Source organism: Hippocampus bargibanti, linkage group LG07, assembly GCF_051943395.1.
Source record: "Hippocampus bargibanti isolate YZ-2025 linkage group LG07, ASM5194339v1, whole genome shotgun sequence".
NCBI lineage: Eukaryota > Metazoa > Chordata > Actinopteri > Syngnathiformes > Syngnathidae > Hippocampus > Hippocampus bargibanti.
The window spans coordinates 19,555,233-19,571,429 of NC_142740.1; the positions used below are offsets into that span (position 1 = coordinate 19,555,233).

At 40.6% G+C, this 16,197-nt stretch overlaps 1 protein-coding gene across 3 annotated transcripts; it reads right to left on the bottom strand.

The window, feature by feature from the left end:
- Window positions 1-1,367: 1,367 nt before the first annotated feature.
- On the bottom strand, window positions 1,368-15,134 carry nexn (nexilin (F actin binding protein)). 3 transcript variants are annotated; one of them, XM_089001241.1, is made up of 15 exons: window positions 14,979-15,134; window positions 13,693-14,016; window positions 13,427-13,624; window positions 11,275-11,359; window positions 11,053-11,201; window positions 7,662-7,862; window positions 7,403-7,576; window positions 5,694-5,885; window positions 5,148-5,339; window positions 4,427-4,471; window positions 3,431-3,625; window positions 2,990-3,211; window positions 2,271-2,459; window positions 1,842-2,199; window positions 1,368-1,703 (listed from the first exon to the last, which is right to left on the bottom strand). In XM_089001241.1, the coding sequence occupies exons 2-15, from the start codon at window positions 13,978-13,980 to the stop codon at window positions 1,690-1,692; spliced, it is 2,502 nt and encodes an 833-aa protein (XP_088857367.1). In that variant the 5' UTR covers window positions 13,981-14,016; window positions 14,979-15,134; the 3' UTR covers window positions 1,368-1,689. The 3 variants fall into 3 exon arrangements, with proteins under 3 accessions (XP_088857367.1, XP_088857366.1, XP_088857368.1); XM_089001240.1 differs by lacking the exon at window positions 1,368-1,703 and having other exon boundaries at window positions 1,822-2,199; XM_089001242.1 differs by lacking the exons at window positions 1,368-1,703; window positions 4,427-4,471 and having other exon boundaries at window positions 1,822-2,199.
- Window positions 15,135-16,197: the final 1,063 nt, after the last annotated feature.

The following is a 16,197-nucleotide window of genomic DNA, read 5'->3' on the forward strand; positions in this document are numbered from 1 at the left end:
TTCTTTTGATACTTTGTATTTTTTCTGTTCAGACGATTTTGATGTTTTAGATTTTGTTCCTGCTGACTTTATTTTAATACAATTTGTCAAACACAACCTCCTGCCTGCTTTTTGGGATCCGCCCCCGCCATCACCACCTTGCAAACCGTGACACGTTGTATCATTTACCGAACCCGCTTACACAAAGCAACACATCAACAATGACCTTCCTGAATGGAGATTGCATGTTTTTCCCTTGCATGGATATTCTCGACCCTAACTTCCTTCCACATTCCCCAAAATAAGAATGCTTGCAAATGCAAAATTCCCCATCCGGATCAATGTGAGTGTGAATGGTTATTTGTGTATATATGCTCTCTTGTTGACAAGACTCATCCAGGGTTGACCACACCTTTTACCCAATTCATCTGGGATCGTCTCCAGTACTTGCATTAATGACAGAAAAAAAACGGATTGGCTAGACTGTCCACTGTACAGGAGACATTGTTGGCAGCTGGTCCGCACGCCCGTCTCACTGTGTCGAGTTCATGGGGTCAATTGCGGGCTACGGCCTTGCTGTGTGGAGTTTGCATGTTTTCCCCATGCGTGAGTGCATTTTCTCTGGTTACATGGGTATCTTCCCACATTCCAAAAAAAGTATGTGGTGCACATTTGTAGGCCTACAGTATTTTGTAGTACAGCCAGATATAAGAAATGATGCAAACATCTCTTGAGATGTATTAATTTATGTTCAGCACTGTAAATAAATGTAGTAGATACCTTGTGTCACTCAAGAGTGCTCCATGGTATAGCAAATAAAATGCAAACACAGGATTCTGCGAATTTTCAGAATTTTATTACAACATTTCTCTTATAATGTATAACAAATAAGAGACTTGCTTTTTTGTCAAACCGTGATATAGTTACCTACAGTTCAGCATACTGCATATCACATTTTACACAAGAATTACAGGTAAAAATAATTTAAAATGACAGAAGGGCATCAGAGAGGATTATATCATTGAAGCATTTTACTAGATGATCATGCTCACAATTTTCTTCCACAGTATGCTTGTCAGCGGCATCATATCCGCAATAAAAGAGAGATTCACTGTCATGGATTTATAATCTGTGTGAAGACGACAATATGAATGTCATTTCAATTGAGCATCAAAACATTTTCTGGTCTGCTTAAAAAGACTCATCCACATCATTGATTAAATGATTTGGGATTACAGAGGAAAAGGCTTCTTCAGCCGTCATCTGTACTTCTTTGAAGGTGTCGGACATTTCACTCCTCGTCCGAAGAGCTACTTCAGTGAACTAAAGTTTTGCTGGTAACCCTGGCTCTATATCCCTAATGGCGAAGCCACCTCTGTCCATTAGTGATATAGGGCCAGGGTTGCCAGCACAACTCTAGTTCGATTGAGGATTATGCCATTAAAGTAACATGCCAAACCTATGAAAATATGACTTTTACAAAAAAGCTGTCTGTGTTTTGGCACAGGTCATACCCTATATTCAAAGGGAGTGCAGCTTTACAACCGATTAACAAGTAAACATTCTGCATTTTTGTGTTCTTGTGTATTCCTCCCTTGGGAATGCCAAGCACACAGCCACTTGCTTCCCTCAGTTGTTTGAACATGAGGGACAAATACATTTTATTTTTTGAAAGAGAAACCAGGAAAGTTTCCAGCAGGTGGAAGGGCCTCAATAGTCATAAGCTGTGAAACAGAAAAAGAGGCGCTGTTAACTGTGGCTCGTGAAACAAAGAAGAGGAGCATGCAGTCCACATTGAAACGAGACAGGACTGCCGGTTGGACTTTTCATGCAGGCATGCAGTCACACAAAGGTGGCCTTACTTTCTATGGTGAGGATACAGGTGCTCGCCGCCGTGCCCCGGCTGTTCACAGCCTTGCACATGTACTCGCCCTCGTCCTCGGGGAAGGTCTCTGGCAGGTAGAGGCAGTACGTCTCACCTCTCTCAATGTACTGATAGTCTTCACAGTCTTGGAGCATCTCTCCTTCAAACCACCAGGTCACCTCCGGCTTGGGTTCTCCGGTGATCTTGACGGTGAAGCGGACGGGCTCCGAGTCCACCACAGACTGGTTTTTGAGAGGCTTCTTGAAACAGGGGGCGCCCGACCTTGCGTGATCTTCGTCGTCCTCAAAGGAGCCGTTGGCGATGTTTGCCACATCCTCGACATCATCCTCCTTTTTCTGCAAGTGGTTGAAAGAAACAATGACAACCTTCAAAGCATTTACAGATCTGCTGAGTGTGAAAATGGTACCTTTTGGAGGGCAGCATCGATTTCCTGTTGTTCGAAATGCATTCTCTGTAGCTTCTGCTCTTCTATCCTTCTTTTTTCCTCATCCTCTCTCGCTTTGGCCATTTGTTCAAACCTGGCTCGCATGTCCACCTTCTGCTTGAATGGCGTCTCCTCACCTCGCGGCGAAGTCATTTGGTTTACGTCTTCCTCCTACAAAATGGCCAAACAAGACACTTGCTGTACCCTTTTCCACCGCTCTTAATTAACTAATAAAGACACCTTTCGATTGCACACCGAGTTAGTTAATTTGTAAGTAGAGACAAAATCGCCATTACAATGTTCTTGTAGCATTTTTGTCTGGTGTTTGGAAATTTCTAACATCAAATGCGTGTCTAAGGTTGGCAAAGGTTGGGAAATACTCGACTGCATTTTGTCGCAGCTGTTCATTTTCTTTCTTCTGATTGTCCCCTCTTGGATAATATTCATCTCCAATTGTGACAAGATGTAAAATGTATCAGAGATCCTCTCCCTTGATCTGATGTATGATTGAATGTGGAAGTATTTATAACGGGGAAAACCAACACTGCGAATCAAGGTAAGCTGCACTTACCTGAATCGTTTGTGCAGAAATGCATGCTAAATCTATTTTAGCACGGGCGTCACCATGTCTCCACACAATATTTTGAAAGAGCTCACGTTATATGTAGCAAGCTCACATACAATCTCGCAGGCGTTCATACCTCCTGGAACCGTTCAGCTTCTCTCTCTTTAATTTCATCATCGGCAGCCTTCCTTCGAGCTCGCTCCATGTCAATCTTTTTCCGAATCTCCTCTTCAGTCAGCTGCTTGATCTTTTCAAACTTGGACTTGAGGTTTTTGGCCTGAATGGAGCCCGTCCTCTTCAGCTTGGTCAGCTCTTCATACTCACTATTGACGACATGGGTGCTTTCATTCACTTCTTCCTGTGAAATCCAGAATGAATATTCATTTGCTGTACTTCTACCTCAGGTTTGGACTACAGTATTGGGGAAATCGGCCATTACAGATGCAAAAAACAAATGGAAAATGGGGGGAAAACATTGAATTTGTTGGTGGATATTTTTTAATTTGATTAAGATTTGATTGTAAATTTCTCCACTGCGAGACGAATAATGGTACATCCAATCCAATCCAAGGCTAACCTCGCCCATCTCTTGTCGGAGTTGTTCAAACTCCTGCTTCTCCTTCTCCAGTTTCTCTTTGCGCTCCTCTGCCTTGCGTCTCCTTTCAGCCTCCTCCTTCTCCTTCAGCAGCTCCTCAAAGTTCATCTCCAGTTTTCCTGGGTGTAGCGCATCCTGTGATTCGGTCCTCTGTAATTCATCCTCCTCATCTAGGACCTACACACATGAATAAAATAGCCAAAGTCAGGCATGGTTTGGAAACAAGCATAACGGTATCATTGGGTCAACCAATACAGGTGCATCTCAATAAATTACATTCAGAGTTCAGAATTCAGAGTTAAGATCAAATCCAGTATGTTACATTTTCATTCAACACACAGTCAAAAATCCCAACTGCAATATTTGACTTTACCGAGATGCAACTGTATTGTGCAATTTATTTTAAAATATCTTATGGCATCAATAGCAGTGCATCAACTAACTTTTGTGAGTCACATAAAATGAGTACCAAAAGCTTATTTGAATAAATTGCTACATTTGTCAACGATGACATCCCCCCTATATCCTTGACTAAAAATGTAATGTACACTGTTTATCGATGAAAAGGTTTCTTCAGCCTTTCTGTCAGAACAAAAGAAGTAATCAGATTAGCTTCAGAGAGTAGTCCACTGCTCCCCCCAATCTTAGGGCGAGGACCTATCAAAGCAGAGGTCTGGCACCGCCACCTCTGTACATTAGGGATGTGTATAGGGCCAGAGCTACCAGCACAACTTTAATTCGCTGACAAAGCTTTACGGATGAAGAGCGAAACGTCCGACACCTTCAAAAAAGTACAGATGACGTCTGAACAAACCTTTTCACCGATGGACTACTCCTGTATGACTGAGAGCTTTCACACACGTGTACACTGTTTTGTAAAACTGGTTTCTTAGTTTGTTTGTTTTTTATTTGCTTTGGTTTTTCCATTTCTGTTGATTTTGAGTAGCAAATATTTAAAGTTTGGTAGAAATATCTTACTGTTTCATCTCCAAATGCAGAGTTCTCATCATCCAGGCCGGGGCTCTTAAAGAAATAATTAGGACAAGGGAACAGCAATACAAAAGCGACCATATGAGCCCATCAGAATAAAACACAATAGTTAGTGGGAAATGTTGAAACGTGTTATTTGGAAGTACAGTACATTGATTTGAAGCATGTTGACGTGAATTTGGAGTGTTTAATTTGTGTTAACTGTAGTATGAAGTGCTTTGTTAGACCTGCAGCTGTTGTGGAAGCGCATTATAAATGAAGATGTATTGTATTATATTGTATTGTATTGGACAATATACAACCATTAGTATGAAATGAAAAGTCTTTCTGCTCATTTCCAGAAAATGCTTGTGTAGTTTAGAAAATGAGGGTGTCCATATCCACGAACTCGTGCCTTATTTAGCGTAGGAAGGAAGCCATATTGTGCTGATCTGATGTGAAGTGATTATACAGTCGGTTCTCACCTATGCTCTCAATGTATTTGACGATGCAATTTTGAAACGAAACAATGCAGAGGAACACATCACATGGATGGACCCAATGTGCTTTATCTGTATTCATTTTCATTCATTTTTTTCGATGTGAAACTCATTCATTTCAGTGGTGAATGAATGATAAATGATAAAAAATAAAAATATTTATTAATTAATTAACGGGAATAAGAGACTAATTCGAAACACAAACATAGTTTTTGGTCGTGAGGACTAACCATGCTTTTGCGTGCCTCAGCAAATAGTCTCTTCTCCTCTTCCAATCTCTTTTTGGCCTCCTCCTCTGCTTTCTTCTGCTCTTCCTCTCTTCTCTGGCGTCCCAGCTCCTCAAAACTGGCACAGATCTTTCCAGGTTCACTGCCCTCCAGGTTCAGTAAGGCCATCAGAGCTTCATCATCCTCATCGACAAGCTGTGTGACAATGCACATTAAATTTAAGAAAAGAAAACCAAGACATATTTGGCTTACACATACTTAGAACTCAAAAGAAAATGTTTAAACGAAAATAATGCACGGAATATGCCTTGAAATGCCTCAAGAGATCGCTGCCTCTTCTAAATCATTCCAAAGGTGTTTAATGGTCAGGTTCATCTGTACCAAACTCATCAAGGTATTCCGTCATGAAACCATTGTGCACTCGGACAAGAAAAGGACTCCTCTCAAAAACAAGTAGAAACACGGAGCAATGATATACGATGATATCAGAGAGAATCAATATCACTTTCATGATGATTTAGTTGTAATCGGTTGCCATTTTTTTTTTACCATGCTCTTTCTGGCTTCAGCAAAACCTCTTCTCTCCTGCTCCATCCGTCTCTTGGCTTCTTCCTCTGCTTTCTTGCGTTCTTCTTCGACTCGTTGCCTCTCAAGTTCTTCAAAGCTCAATCTTAGTTTTCCAGGTCGGAAATCCTCTTTGTCATCCAGAGATGGCGCCTGAGTGCCATCCTCATCGTCCTCCTGGAAAAAAAAAAGAAAGAGATTGCAAGCATGAGTTAACCAAGCAGTAGATATACACTGGCGGCCTGGTAGTCGGGTGGTTAGCACACCGGCTTCACGGCGCAGAGGTCCCCAGTACGCGTCCCGCTCCGGCCTCCCTGTGTGGAGTTTGCATGTTCTCCCTGGGCCCGGGTGGATTTTCTACGGGTCCTCTGGTTTCCTCCCACGTTCCAAAAACATGCACGGCAGGCAGATTGAACACTCGAAATTGTCCCTAAGTGTGTGTGTGAGAGTGACTGTTGTACGTCTTTGTGTGCCCTGCGATTGGCTGGCAACCAAATTCAGGGTGTGCCCTGGCTAGTGCCCGAAGACAGCTGGGATAGGCTCCAGCACCCCCCGCGACCCAAATGAGGAATAAGTGGTACAGAAAATGGATGGATGGATAGATATACACTCACTGGCAACAGCATTAGAAACAATTATGAGATTGTAACCAAACCATCTGAACTGCAGAAGAATCCATCCTTCCATCCTTCCATTCATCAATCCATCCATCCATCCATCCATCCATCCATCCATCCATCCTTCCATTCATCAATCCATCCATCCATCCATCTATTCAAGAAACCAGACAACTCGGCGAAAACCCACACAGGCCCATGCAGAATATCCAAACTCCACACAAGGAGACTGGAGCCAGAATCTAACCTTGTACCTCTGGACTTTGAGGTCTACGCGCTAACCGCTCGTCCACCGGGCTGCCTGCTAATCTCTAAATGGTAAATAAAATAATCTAATGTGGGTGTGTACGTGCGTGTGTGTGTGTGTGTGTGTGTGTGTGTGTGTGTGTGTGTGTGTGTGTGTGTGTGTGTGTGTGTGTGTGTGTGTGTGTGTATATATATACACTAAATTTTAACCACATCAGCCAACCCTTTTTCTTTTACATGTTTTTATTTAACTCATTCACTGCCATTCCCAAATTTATTCGGAAATTGAAAATCTGATGTAGAGCGCCATTCCCAAATTCATTCGGGTTTCGTTTTTTTCTATTTTAAGTGCCAATAAAGCGCTGGCAATGGCCTCTGGCAATGTTTTTCCATTCCACAAGGGGCCACTATTTCCCTTTTTTTCCATGTTAGCACTTTGTTCCACCTTCAGCTGTTGTTAAAGTGATATACCGTACTGTATATACGAATATGTATTGATTGCATTGTATTTTGGACAGTCACCCTCATTACAAGCTTATATAACCCCAGACCCGTATAATTTAGGAATTAACTATTTTTTTCTAATGAAATAAGAGAGTCTAAGGTTTCTTCCGCTGCATTTACTGTTTATGTAGTCTTAAAACCCAATATTCTGTGGGTCCTGGAATTCGAGTGACAATGAAAAAAACCCTGACACTGGAGTGTACACATTTTTGCACGTCTGGCAGTGAATGAGTTGAAAGGCAAAGTGGAGGACATTTAATAACAGTAGATTTTTGTGAGGGCTATTGGGAAAAACAGCGTAAAAGAGACAAAATTGCTTTGCCTTACCAATCCTAGGCGGGCCTCCTCAAAAGCTTTCTTTTCCCGTTGGAGGCGCTGTTTGGCTTCCTCCTCAGCTTGTTTTCTTCTCTGTTCCTGCCTTTCCCTCTCCAACTCTTCAAATGTCATTTTCAACTTTCCCGGAGACCCCTGTACCTTCTCCACAAGTTTATCCTCTTCATCCTCAAAAGAAAAAAAGGTGAGAAGTAAAGTTTGAAGCTTGCTATACTTGCAAATCTTGAATATTAATTTGTGTTTATGTTCCAACCTCTGGGACGAACGAGCGCCGCTTTGCCTCCCGAAAAGAGCGTCTGTTTTCATCGTAGCGCCTTTGCTTCTCTTCTTCTGCTGACTTCTTCAGCTCATCTTCTCGACTCTTCTCCATGTCCTCAAAGTTCATTTTGATTTTGCCTGGAGCTCTTGATGACTTCGTGGGAACAACACGAACCAGGATGGTGTCATCTCCTTCCTGTAATTCATGGTTTTTATCAACTATATATGTAACCGAAATTATTGTTTTTAAAACATTTCGTGAACTTCCATAGGACGAATTGCGCAAAATTACCCAATTTTTTTTTTTGAGCCTGATATGTGGATTATATGTAAACATACGATTTTGGCACACGCAAATCAAATCAAAGCTAAATTGCGATCGCCGATTTTGTGTCTTTAACAACGCCGTGTGTTACTATGACAATGAGACATGGGCAAAATCAGGCAATGGGGGGGGGGGGGTCGATCTTTCTAGATCATGTTGAATATGTTGAAATGCCCAAAAAAAAAAAGATCATAATGCATCATATGTACAGCAATGCAATTTTGGTGTTTCAAAATGATCCAACATACTGTTGGACTGGGGCCTGTCTATGAAAACAAAACTGGCAACTGCCTCTCTCCAAGCACATTTCAACATAGTAATTTCAAGCAGAATTGACTCCCTGGGAGGCTTAAATCCATCAAAACATGGCTTTTTTTTGCAGTTGGTGGCTTCACTAAAGTTGATGGGGCAATCGCTGGAAATAAAAAATATATTTATCTTCAAAACTCAATTGTACTCGGCCATTTAACTCAGCATCATTCATACCTGATCTTAGTTTTACTCCTTGGTGCTTTCTACTATCTTTATGACTGCTTTATTTCCCATGTTAAGCTCTTTGTTACAGCTTCAGCTGTTGTTAAAGCGCTATATAAATCAATATGTATTGTATTGTATTGTATTGTATTGTATTGTATTGTATTGTATTGTTTTTTTATATTGTATTGTATTGTATTGTATTGTATTGTATTGTATTGTATTGTATTCCACTAATTGTAAACTAATCTTTTCAATTGAATCCCTTCAAACATTTTGCATTCTCCCAAATGTTCTGTGGTGAACACCATCTGCACTACCTTAAAGGACAACCGACGTCTGCGGACAAGTTGTGTCCATAATTTGTAAAATGGTTTCAAATGACTTCTACTGAGAATATTTTAAAAAGATTCCACCGCATATAGCTATATTTTATGTTTTAAGACTGGCGCTGAATATTCAGGAAGTCTTGTTTTTGAGTTGGTGACGAGTCCATGACGTCACTAAAGGAACGCCCCTGACCGAACAAAAGACGCATTGTAGCGGTACTTGCATCACGCCAATGTATTTTGCTGTAATGTTTGGTCTGGGGACCTCGTGTTGCACCCAGAAGCCGCCAGAAGAGGGCTTCCAAGCTCCGTATAAGGAATTTATCAGCCTGTGGGAACGGAGGTGCCCACAGGAGATCGCCATTTTGTGCCTCTTTTTCGGTGAGAAATTTCCCCTCAATGTTGCCTCAAAATGACAGGGAATAACTTCTTTAATCGATTGCAAACATGTATGCTTTTCTCTCCAGAACTATTTGAATCATATTCATAACTGCAGAAAGCATATTCTCCGAATCTGAAGCCATTGTTTTGATTCTCAAGCAATGCAAGACGTCTTGGCGTGATGTCACAAACTGGGGGCGGGACTTTCTGAGAATGCCCAATTCGCAGCTAAATTTTTTGCAGATTTTGGACACTTTAAGTCATTTTCATTGGTGTTTTGAATTTGAATAAAAATATCATACTGCGTGTTTTGGGTATTTTAGATGCTATAAAACGTTTTTCTGATGTCAGTTAAGAAACAAAAAAGTGACGTCGGTTGTCCCTTAAATGCAAAACCCTGCCCACCACCTTTTACAGCTACTGCCCTCAGACAGGCGCTACCGATCCATGCACACCAAATCCAGCAAACATTTAAACAGCTTCCTCCCCCAAGCCATTAACTCTCGAAACAGTAACCCAAATATAACTGTATAGTGCCTGCATTCTTCTCAATTTTTTGATGATACTCGAGCAGCATGTTCTACCGGAGACAAATTCCTTCTGTGTTCTACATACTTGGTAATAAAGATAATTCTGATTATTCTGATTCTGATTCTTTTAAATAAATGTCCATTATTTTTCACCTCTTGTCAGCAACCAAGTTCAATCTTTTGCAAACATAGAGTTCAGCACCCTCTAGTTGGGATCTTGCTAAAAGTTTGCTGCCATTGTGTATCTGGCACCAAAAACCATACCTCTACATTAACAGTACCTACCGATGCACATTTATAGAGTTATTGGGTCATGGTTGATTTCTCCAATAAGCTTTATGGAACTTAATTTATTGTTTTCACATAATACCTGTAACTAATGAAATAATGATGCTTCAAACAATACCTCAACAACATTTGTCCAGATTTGCACCAAAATCAAATGGTTTCTTCAACAGTATGTGCTTTTCCTGATGTGGCCATTTGCAGTGTAACGACATGAGTGTCAGTCAAAGATACGACAGTCTAATTTTGGTCACACAGTAGGGAGTAGGGAGGTCTACAGCCACCAGGAGGTGCGAGAAACAGTTGCCAGTCATGCTGTCTGCACCCGCTCTGCAAGAGCACCGCTCTACTTGTTTCTCAATGACCAGGTCAACTCTAAGCAGGACACACACAAGACAATAATAGTTCAAGCTAAAATTAGATGGACAAAACATTCCTTGTGTGTGAAGACACAGGAAGGCAGTTTCAAGCATTATTACCTCGAAAAAGACAGTTGTTTGAACAGTTTCTGTCTTCTGAAACATCAAAGACTTTACAGTTGGATTGTTGGTCACTATGAGCCATTTTTATGAAATAAACACAAACATTTTGGTATTGTAGAATACTGATGCTATTTTCAAGAATGTGTTTGCAATAATATGTACATCTGTAATCTAAGGCAATGTGTTGCTGAACTAAAAATGAGGGGACATTTATGGGATGTAATCACCTGTCTGGAACCATTATGTAACCATTGCAGAGTGTCTGGAGGTACAAAAACCTATCTGATCATTTCTTTGTTGAAAATTAATTTGCTTTTTTATGATGTAGCTAGTGTTTAAAAAGTATGTCAAAAGCGTTTTTTTTGGTTTGAATCTAAAAAATGATTTTAAATATATGGAAAATTGTGTCTTTAATTTACTCCATTTTATTATGTGGAGTGGAAATAAAGTAAACATCGACTTAACAAATGTAAAATATATGTTTTTCCATTGTAACTCATTCAGGTAGCAACGGATGGTGATGTGAATCCTTTTCTGCTTCCATTCTTGGGCAAGTTCCACTTTCTTAATGAGTGCTTACCTCAGCTGCCTTCTTTGCCAATTCCCTTTTGATTTTGTCTTTTTCCAAATTGTCTTGGGTTTCCCTCCTTTTTCTCTCACATTCCATCTTCTTCCTCTCCCCCTCTTGCCTTTGTTTTTCCATTTCGGCAAATTTTCCCTTTACACTACCTGAAGATTAAAAAAAAAACTCACATCTTGAAACTATCATATATCACTTCTTTGGGCAACTGAGTGTTCTCACCTGTGATTTTGGGGACATAGGATTTCTCCACCTTTTCCGTCTTCACATCTTCCTCCTCATCGCTGGATGCAAGAAGTTCTTTTATCTGCCGAGGATGAGTAGGAGGAAGAAGTGAGTGTTTACACTTGAGATCGGGTCATCTCCACAAATACTCGGGAGCCATGCTGCTCTCTGCAAGAACAGAAGCCTAATCCCTGATAATAAACAGGTCATGTGAGCTGCAGGTGAGCTTTCGATTGGGCCGTTGGGCGTGGAGCAGATGAGCCTACTGTGTGTGTCCAGTCAGGCTAGTTATGATGGGCACAGGACATGTACGTTTGTTCCGCTCGAGTATCACAGATAATCCGCTCTCATCCCAGTAAATTAATGCTTTTATTTCACCACCGTCCGTTTCATCCCTTTGCCGCGCTCGACAATTTGAAACGGTTCTTGATGAAGTCTATTGGGTGCAAAATAATTCAAGGAGAGTTTGATTAGAAAGTGCAACAATTTGATACGGTTCGACTCAGAAGGATTATGATTAATTTAACGTGGTGGGCTCAGCTAGAGAGTTATGATGCAATTAATTTTGGTTGTGATTTTACAGACATTTGAATGAAGGTGCCAAAATTGTTTCCTTTCAAGTGTCATGATCTGGTTGGCGACCAACGGGGGCGGTGTCGGCCCCGCCTGCACCTGCACAGGTGCTGGTCGTTTCCAATCAGTGACACTCAAGAGGACCCCCGGCACGAGCATTCGGTGTTGGGTAATTGTTAAATGTCATTGTATGCTGTTGAACACATTGTATGCAATTGTATGCATTGTGTGCAGTGCATGTGTTTGTTTAATCTTGGCGGACTTTTAATCTTGGTTTTCTTTTGATACTTTGTATTTTTTCTGTTCAGATGATTTTGATGTTTTAGATTTTGTTCCTGCTGACTTTATTTTAATACAATTTATCAAACACAACCTCCTGCTCCCTCGTGCCTGCTTTTTGGGATCCGCACCCGCCATCACCACCTTCAAAAACGTGACATCAAGATGTAATTTTGATATGCATCTTAATATATTTTAATTGATTTAATGCACATAGTTTTTTTAATCAAAAATCTATTTTCTGATGACAATTTTTATTTTTCGAATAGTAACTTTTTCAAAATACAAGTGAGCTATTTTCAAAACAAGCCATCAGGTGACTAATGTGGACACTTGAGTGCCAACAAGCACATTGTTGGTGTTTAAATCATAGCTTTGACCATGCACACATTAAAATTTAGAGCTGAGGGTTTGCACATTCAAATTTTATGTGACTTTTCTTCAGTTTCTCTGGCTTCTTCTGACATTCTGAAAACACGCATTTTTAGTTCATTGGTGGCTTTGTGGCCATCACCTTGTGCAGAATAACATAATGTTTCCATGTCAAATTTTCCATAACACCATCGGTTGCTTTTAATGCAGGCCTGCTACAACAAACGTTGAAAACAACAAACTCCAAAAGGGACGCAAAGATTGTCTGGAGGGCTGCATTGGAACATAGCACCAACAAAAATTGCTGTCAGTGGAATAGCCGTGGGAAAGGGAAGATTAAGATAACAAAATTGCTCAGCCTATGCTATCAAATGAACTCAAGTCTGGCCAAGTAACATCGAAGGGGATAGTGACTTTGGGCATACCCTCTGGCACAGGTGGCAAAGTCAAGGCTCATGGGCCACATCTGGCCCACCAAATCATTTGAAAGAAATCAAAATTCTATGATGTTTTAATGTCCAAACCAAAATTTCAATTTGTCCCATGTAAACCACAATAAGAGTCATTAATTTTTACATGAAATGTGAAAACTAGTTATTCATTCATGTGTTGTGCGTTTTGCATGGAATATGTAGAGGGGATTAAAAATTCTAATGGCTACTCCAAATTCATACAAAAAACCGTAACTACAATGTGGCTCACGGCAAAAAATGAGTTTGACACCCTTGCGCTATGGAATTGTAATCTTCACAATAAGGGTCTGATTTAAACTCAGGCATATATGAATGTGTCCCCAAACATGTTTCAAAAAAAGAGCAAAGAAGGCGCGTAATCAGGTATGTTGCGGTCTGGTTTGCAGGCTGTGCCTTATCCATCATACCATGCTTGTCACACTTGCAGGTTAGTGAGCTTATCGAGCTTTGACCTGCTGCTTCCTGCGGTTCCATTCCCGCTCCTTGATGAACTGCTCCTTCCTCTTTTGCTGCTCGTCCCTGTTCCTCTGCCTGCTGCGCTCCTCCCTGGCCTTCTGCATCGCCTCAAACTTTCCTGTCACATCGCCCTTGTCTTTGTTCATGTTGGGAACGTAGCTTCTAGCCACAGGTTTTCTGGATCGGAGCAGTTTCTGTAGTTTAACAAAAAAAACTTGTGAAGCTAAGCAATTGGTTCATGTGAATGGTCTGCATGACTTACCTCTTTTTTAAGCATAACATCAGAAATGTTATTTTCTTCGTTAGTGTCAGATGGCGCTTCCTCCTCCTCCTCCTCCACTTTAGCGGTTTTCTTTCTTCTATTCTTATCACCACTCGCCTTGTCTTTTTCCTTGTGTTCCATGCCGTTCACGTGTGACTCGCCAGCCTTTTTCTTCTGTGCATCTGGGCTCTCGCGCCTCTTCTTCTCCTCCTTCTGGGCATCTGAATTGCTTGCACGTTCCTTTTTACATTGGATATCTTCTTTCTTGACCTGCGCCACCTCAGCCATGTTTGGATCACAGTGACAATGTGGTTTTAATGTGAGCTGTGTAAAGAAGGGGGATGACACAAAATGCAAATACTTAACTCGAGTAATTGCATTGGTTACATCATAAGAGAAAAGTACCGTTTTTTTTCTCCACATCCTTTTGTGGGGCATGATTGTTCAGTAAAACACCACAATTTCACCAGAGAGCTACGCCATCCTCAGTACCTCAACAGTTGCATGGTGCCGGCTGCTATTTATAGCTCATTTTTAGGGCTGCGGAGGATGTGTGATCATGGCTATTTCTGATGAGTGATAGGCAGTTGCGCAGAGCTTACAATGGCACCCATATGTCGCCCCACAGGCCCTTGACAAAATGGCCAGACAAGATGAGCGAAGACTGTCGGTCGACAATCATGAGAACCGCCGCTGTTTATTGGTATCCTTAAATACCTTGTGCCCAAGTATGAGGATCATTGTGAGTTGAGATTGCTCATAAACAGAAAACTACTATTCCGTCTATGTTGTAGTATATGCAGTACTGGATATAGAAAAATAAAGCCGAATTTTAGATTTATTTCTATTCATTGAGGAGCATCATACTTTCCAAAAAGCGAGAGACCTGTGGAATGCATTCAGGAGCGACCAAATATGATTTATTCCCCCATTTAGGATCAAATATATGCCCTTTCTAATAACCTATCAAAAATGGTGACTATATACAATCAGGATTGTACATTTTCTAAATGGAATCATCACTTCTTGTAGAACAACTTTACAAAAGTGAAAATAAAACACAAGTTGAACAATAAAGTACATTTATTTCAACCTCGAAGACATGCTTGTGGAAATGTGCTCTTTTAATTTAGTTTTACTCAAATTTTACCTTTCATTCAACTCAACAAAACTGTACCTGCACATATATTGCACTCAAGTGTAAAATTTGAGTTTTGTAATATACTTTTGCCACGGAAACGTGTCACTTGAAATACATCTGAGATAAGATGAAATAAGGGAATTACCTCTTAGTGGGTGTTTTTGTTATATTCCCCCCCTAAGAAGAAAATAAATAAATAATCCGCAGAACTTGTTCCTTTGGAGCCAAAGGCGACCAGTCCGATGGTGTATAGAGGAGTGGAGTGGTCCATAGAGGAGTGGAGTGGTCGCTGTTAATGACGTGCACTTTCCATAAAAAAGTTGGTGACTTCTCGTGGACACGCATTCCACGCTCGTTCGCAATTCAGCTGTTGCCTCGCGCGCGTGCACGCCGATGGTCTGCAGTCGCTGCTGCAAAAATACGTGGACCCTAATATATAAAATACACGTAACTGCGCCCTCAGGTTGAATGTTGTTTATATAAACAATGAGTTTATTATTATTATTAAAACTTGGATAAATATTGTATGCAATGCATAGACACCCAAATCACCAATAAACATATGAAACGAATTCATTTCTGACAGCGTCTTTCAATCGAGCCATCACTGTCGTTAGCTACAAACACTTCACGATGTAACTCTTGGATAGGATTCCATCCGTTCATGCAAATATTGTATACCTAATGAAGCATTTACAACATTGCCTACTGAAGGAGCATTTCTTCGACAACCCTTCCTCATTGTGCACCTCATGTATTATTATTATTATTATTATTATTATTATTATTATTATTATTATTATTATTATTATTATTATTATTATTATTATTATTATTATTGAACATCTGCACTTCCTTTACTTAATTAGGTAATAACTAATTGTTATTATTATTAATTATTATTATTATTATTATTATTATCATACTTTATCTTCTGAACCGTTTATACCTCACAAATGTCATTGGGTGTGCTGGAGCCCATCCCAGCTGTCTTCGGCAGTAGGCGAGAAATCACAGGGCACACAGAAACGAAGAACCATTGGTGCTGACACTCACACCTAAGGTCAATTTGGAGTGTTCAGCCAGCCTGCAATGCATGTTTTTGGAATGTGGGAAGAAACCACAGGAATCTGAGAAAACCTACACGTCCAAAGAGAATGTGCAAATGCCACAGGATTGAAGCCACGGATTGAAGCCACGAACTCTGCACTGTGACGTCAAAGTGCTCACCTCTCGACTACCAGGCTGCCCGTTCTTCTTCTTCTTCTTCTTCTTCTTCTTCTTCTTCTTCTTCTTCTTCTTCTTCTTCTTCTTCTTCTTCTTCTTCTTCTTCTTCTTCTTCTTCTTATTATTATTATTATTAT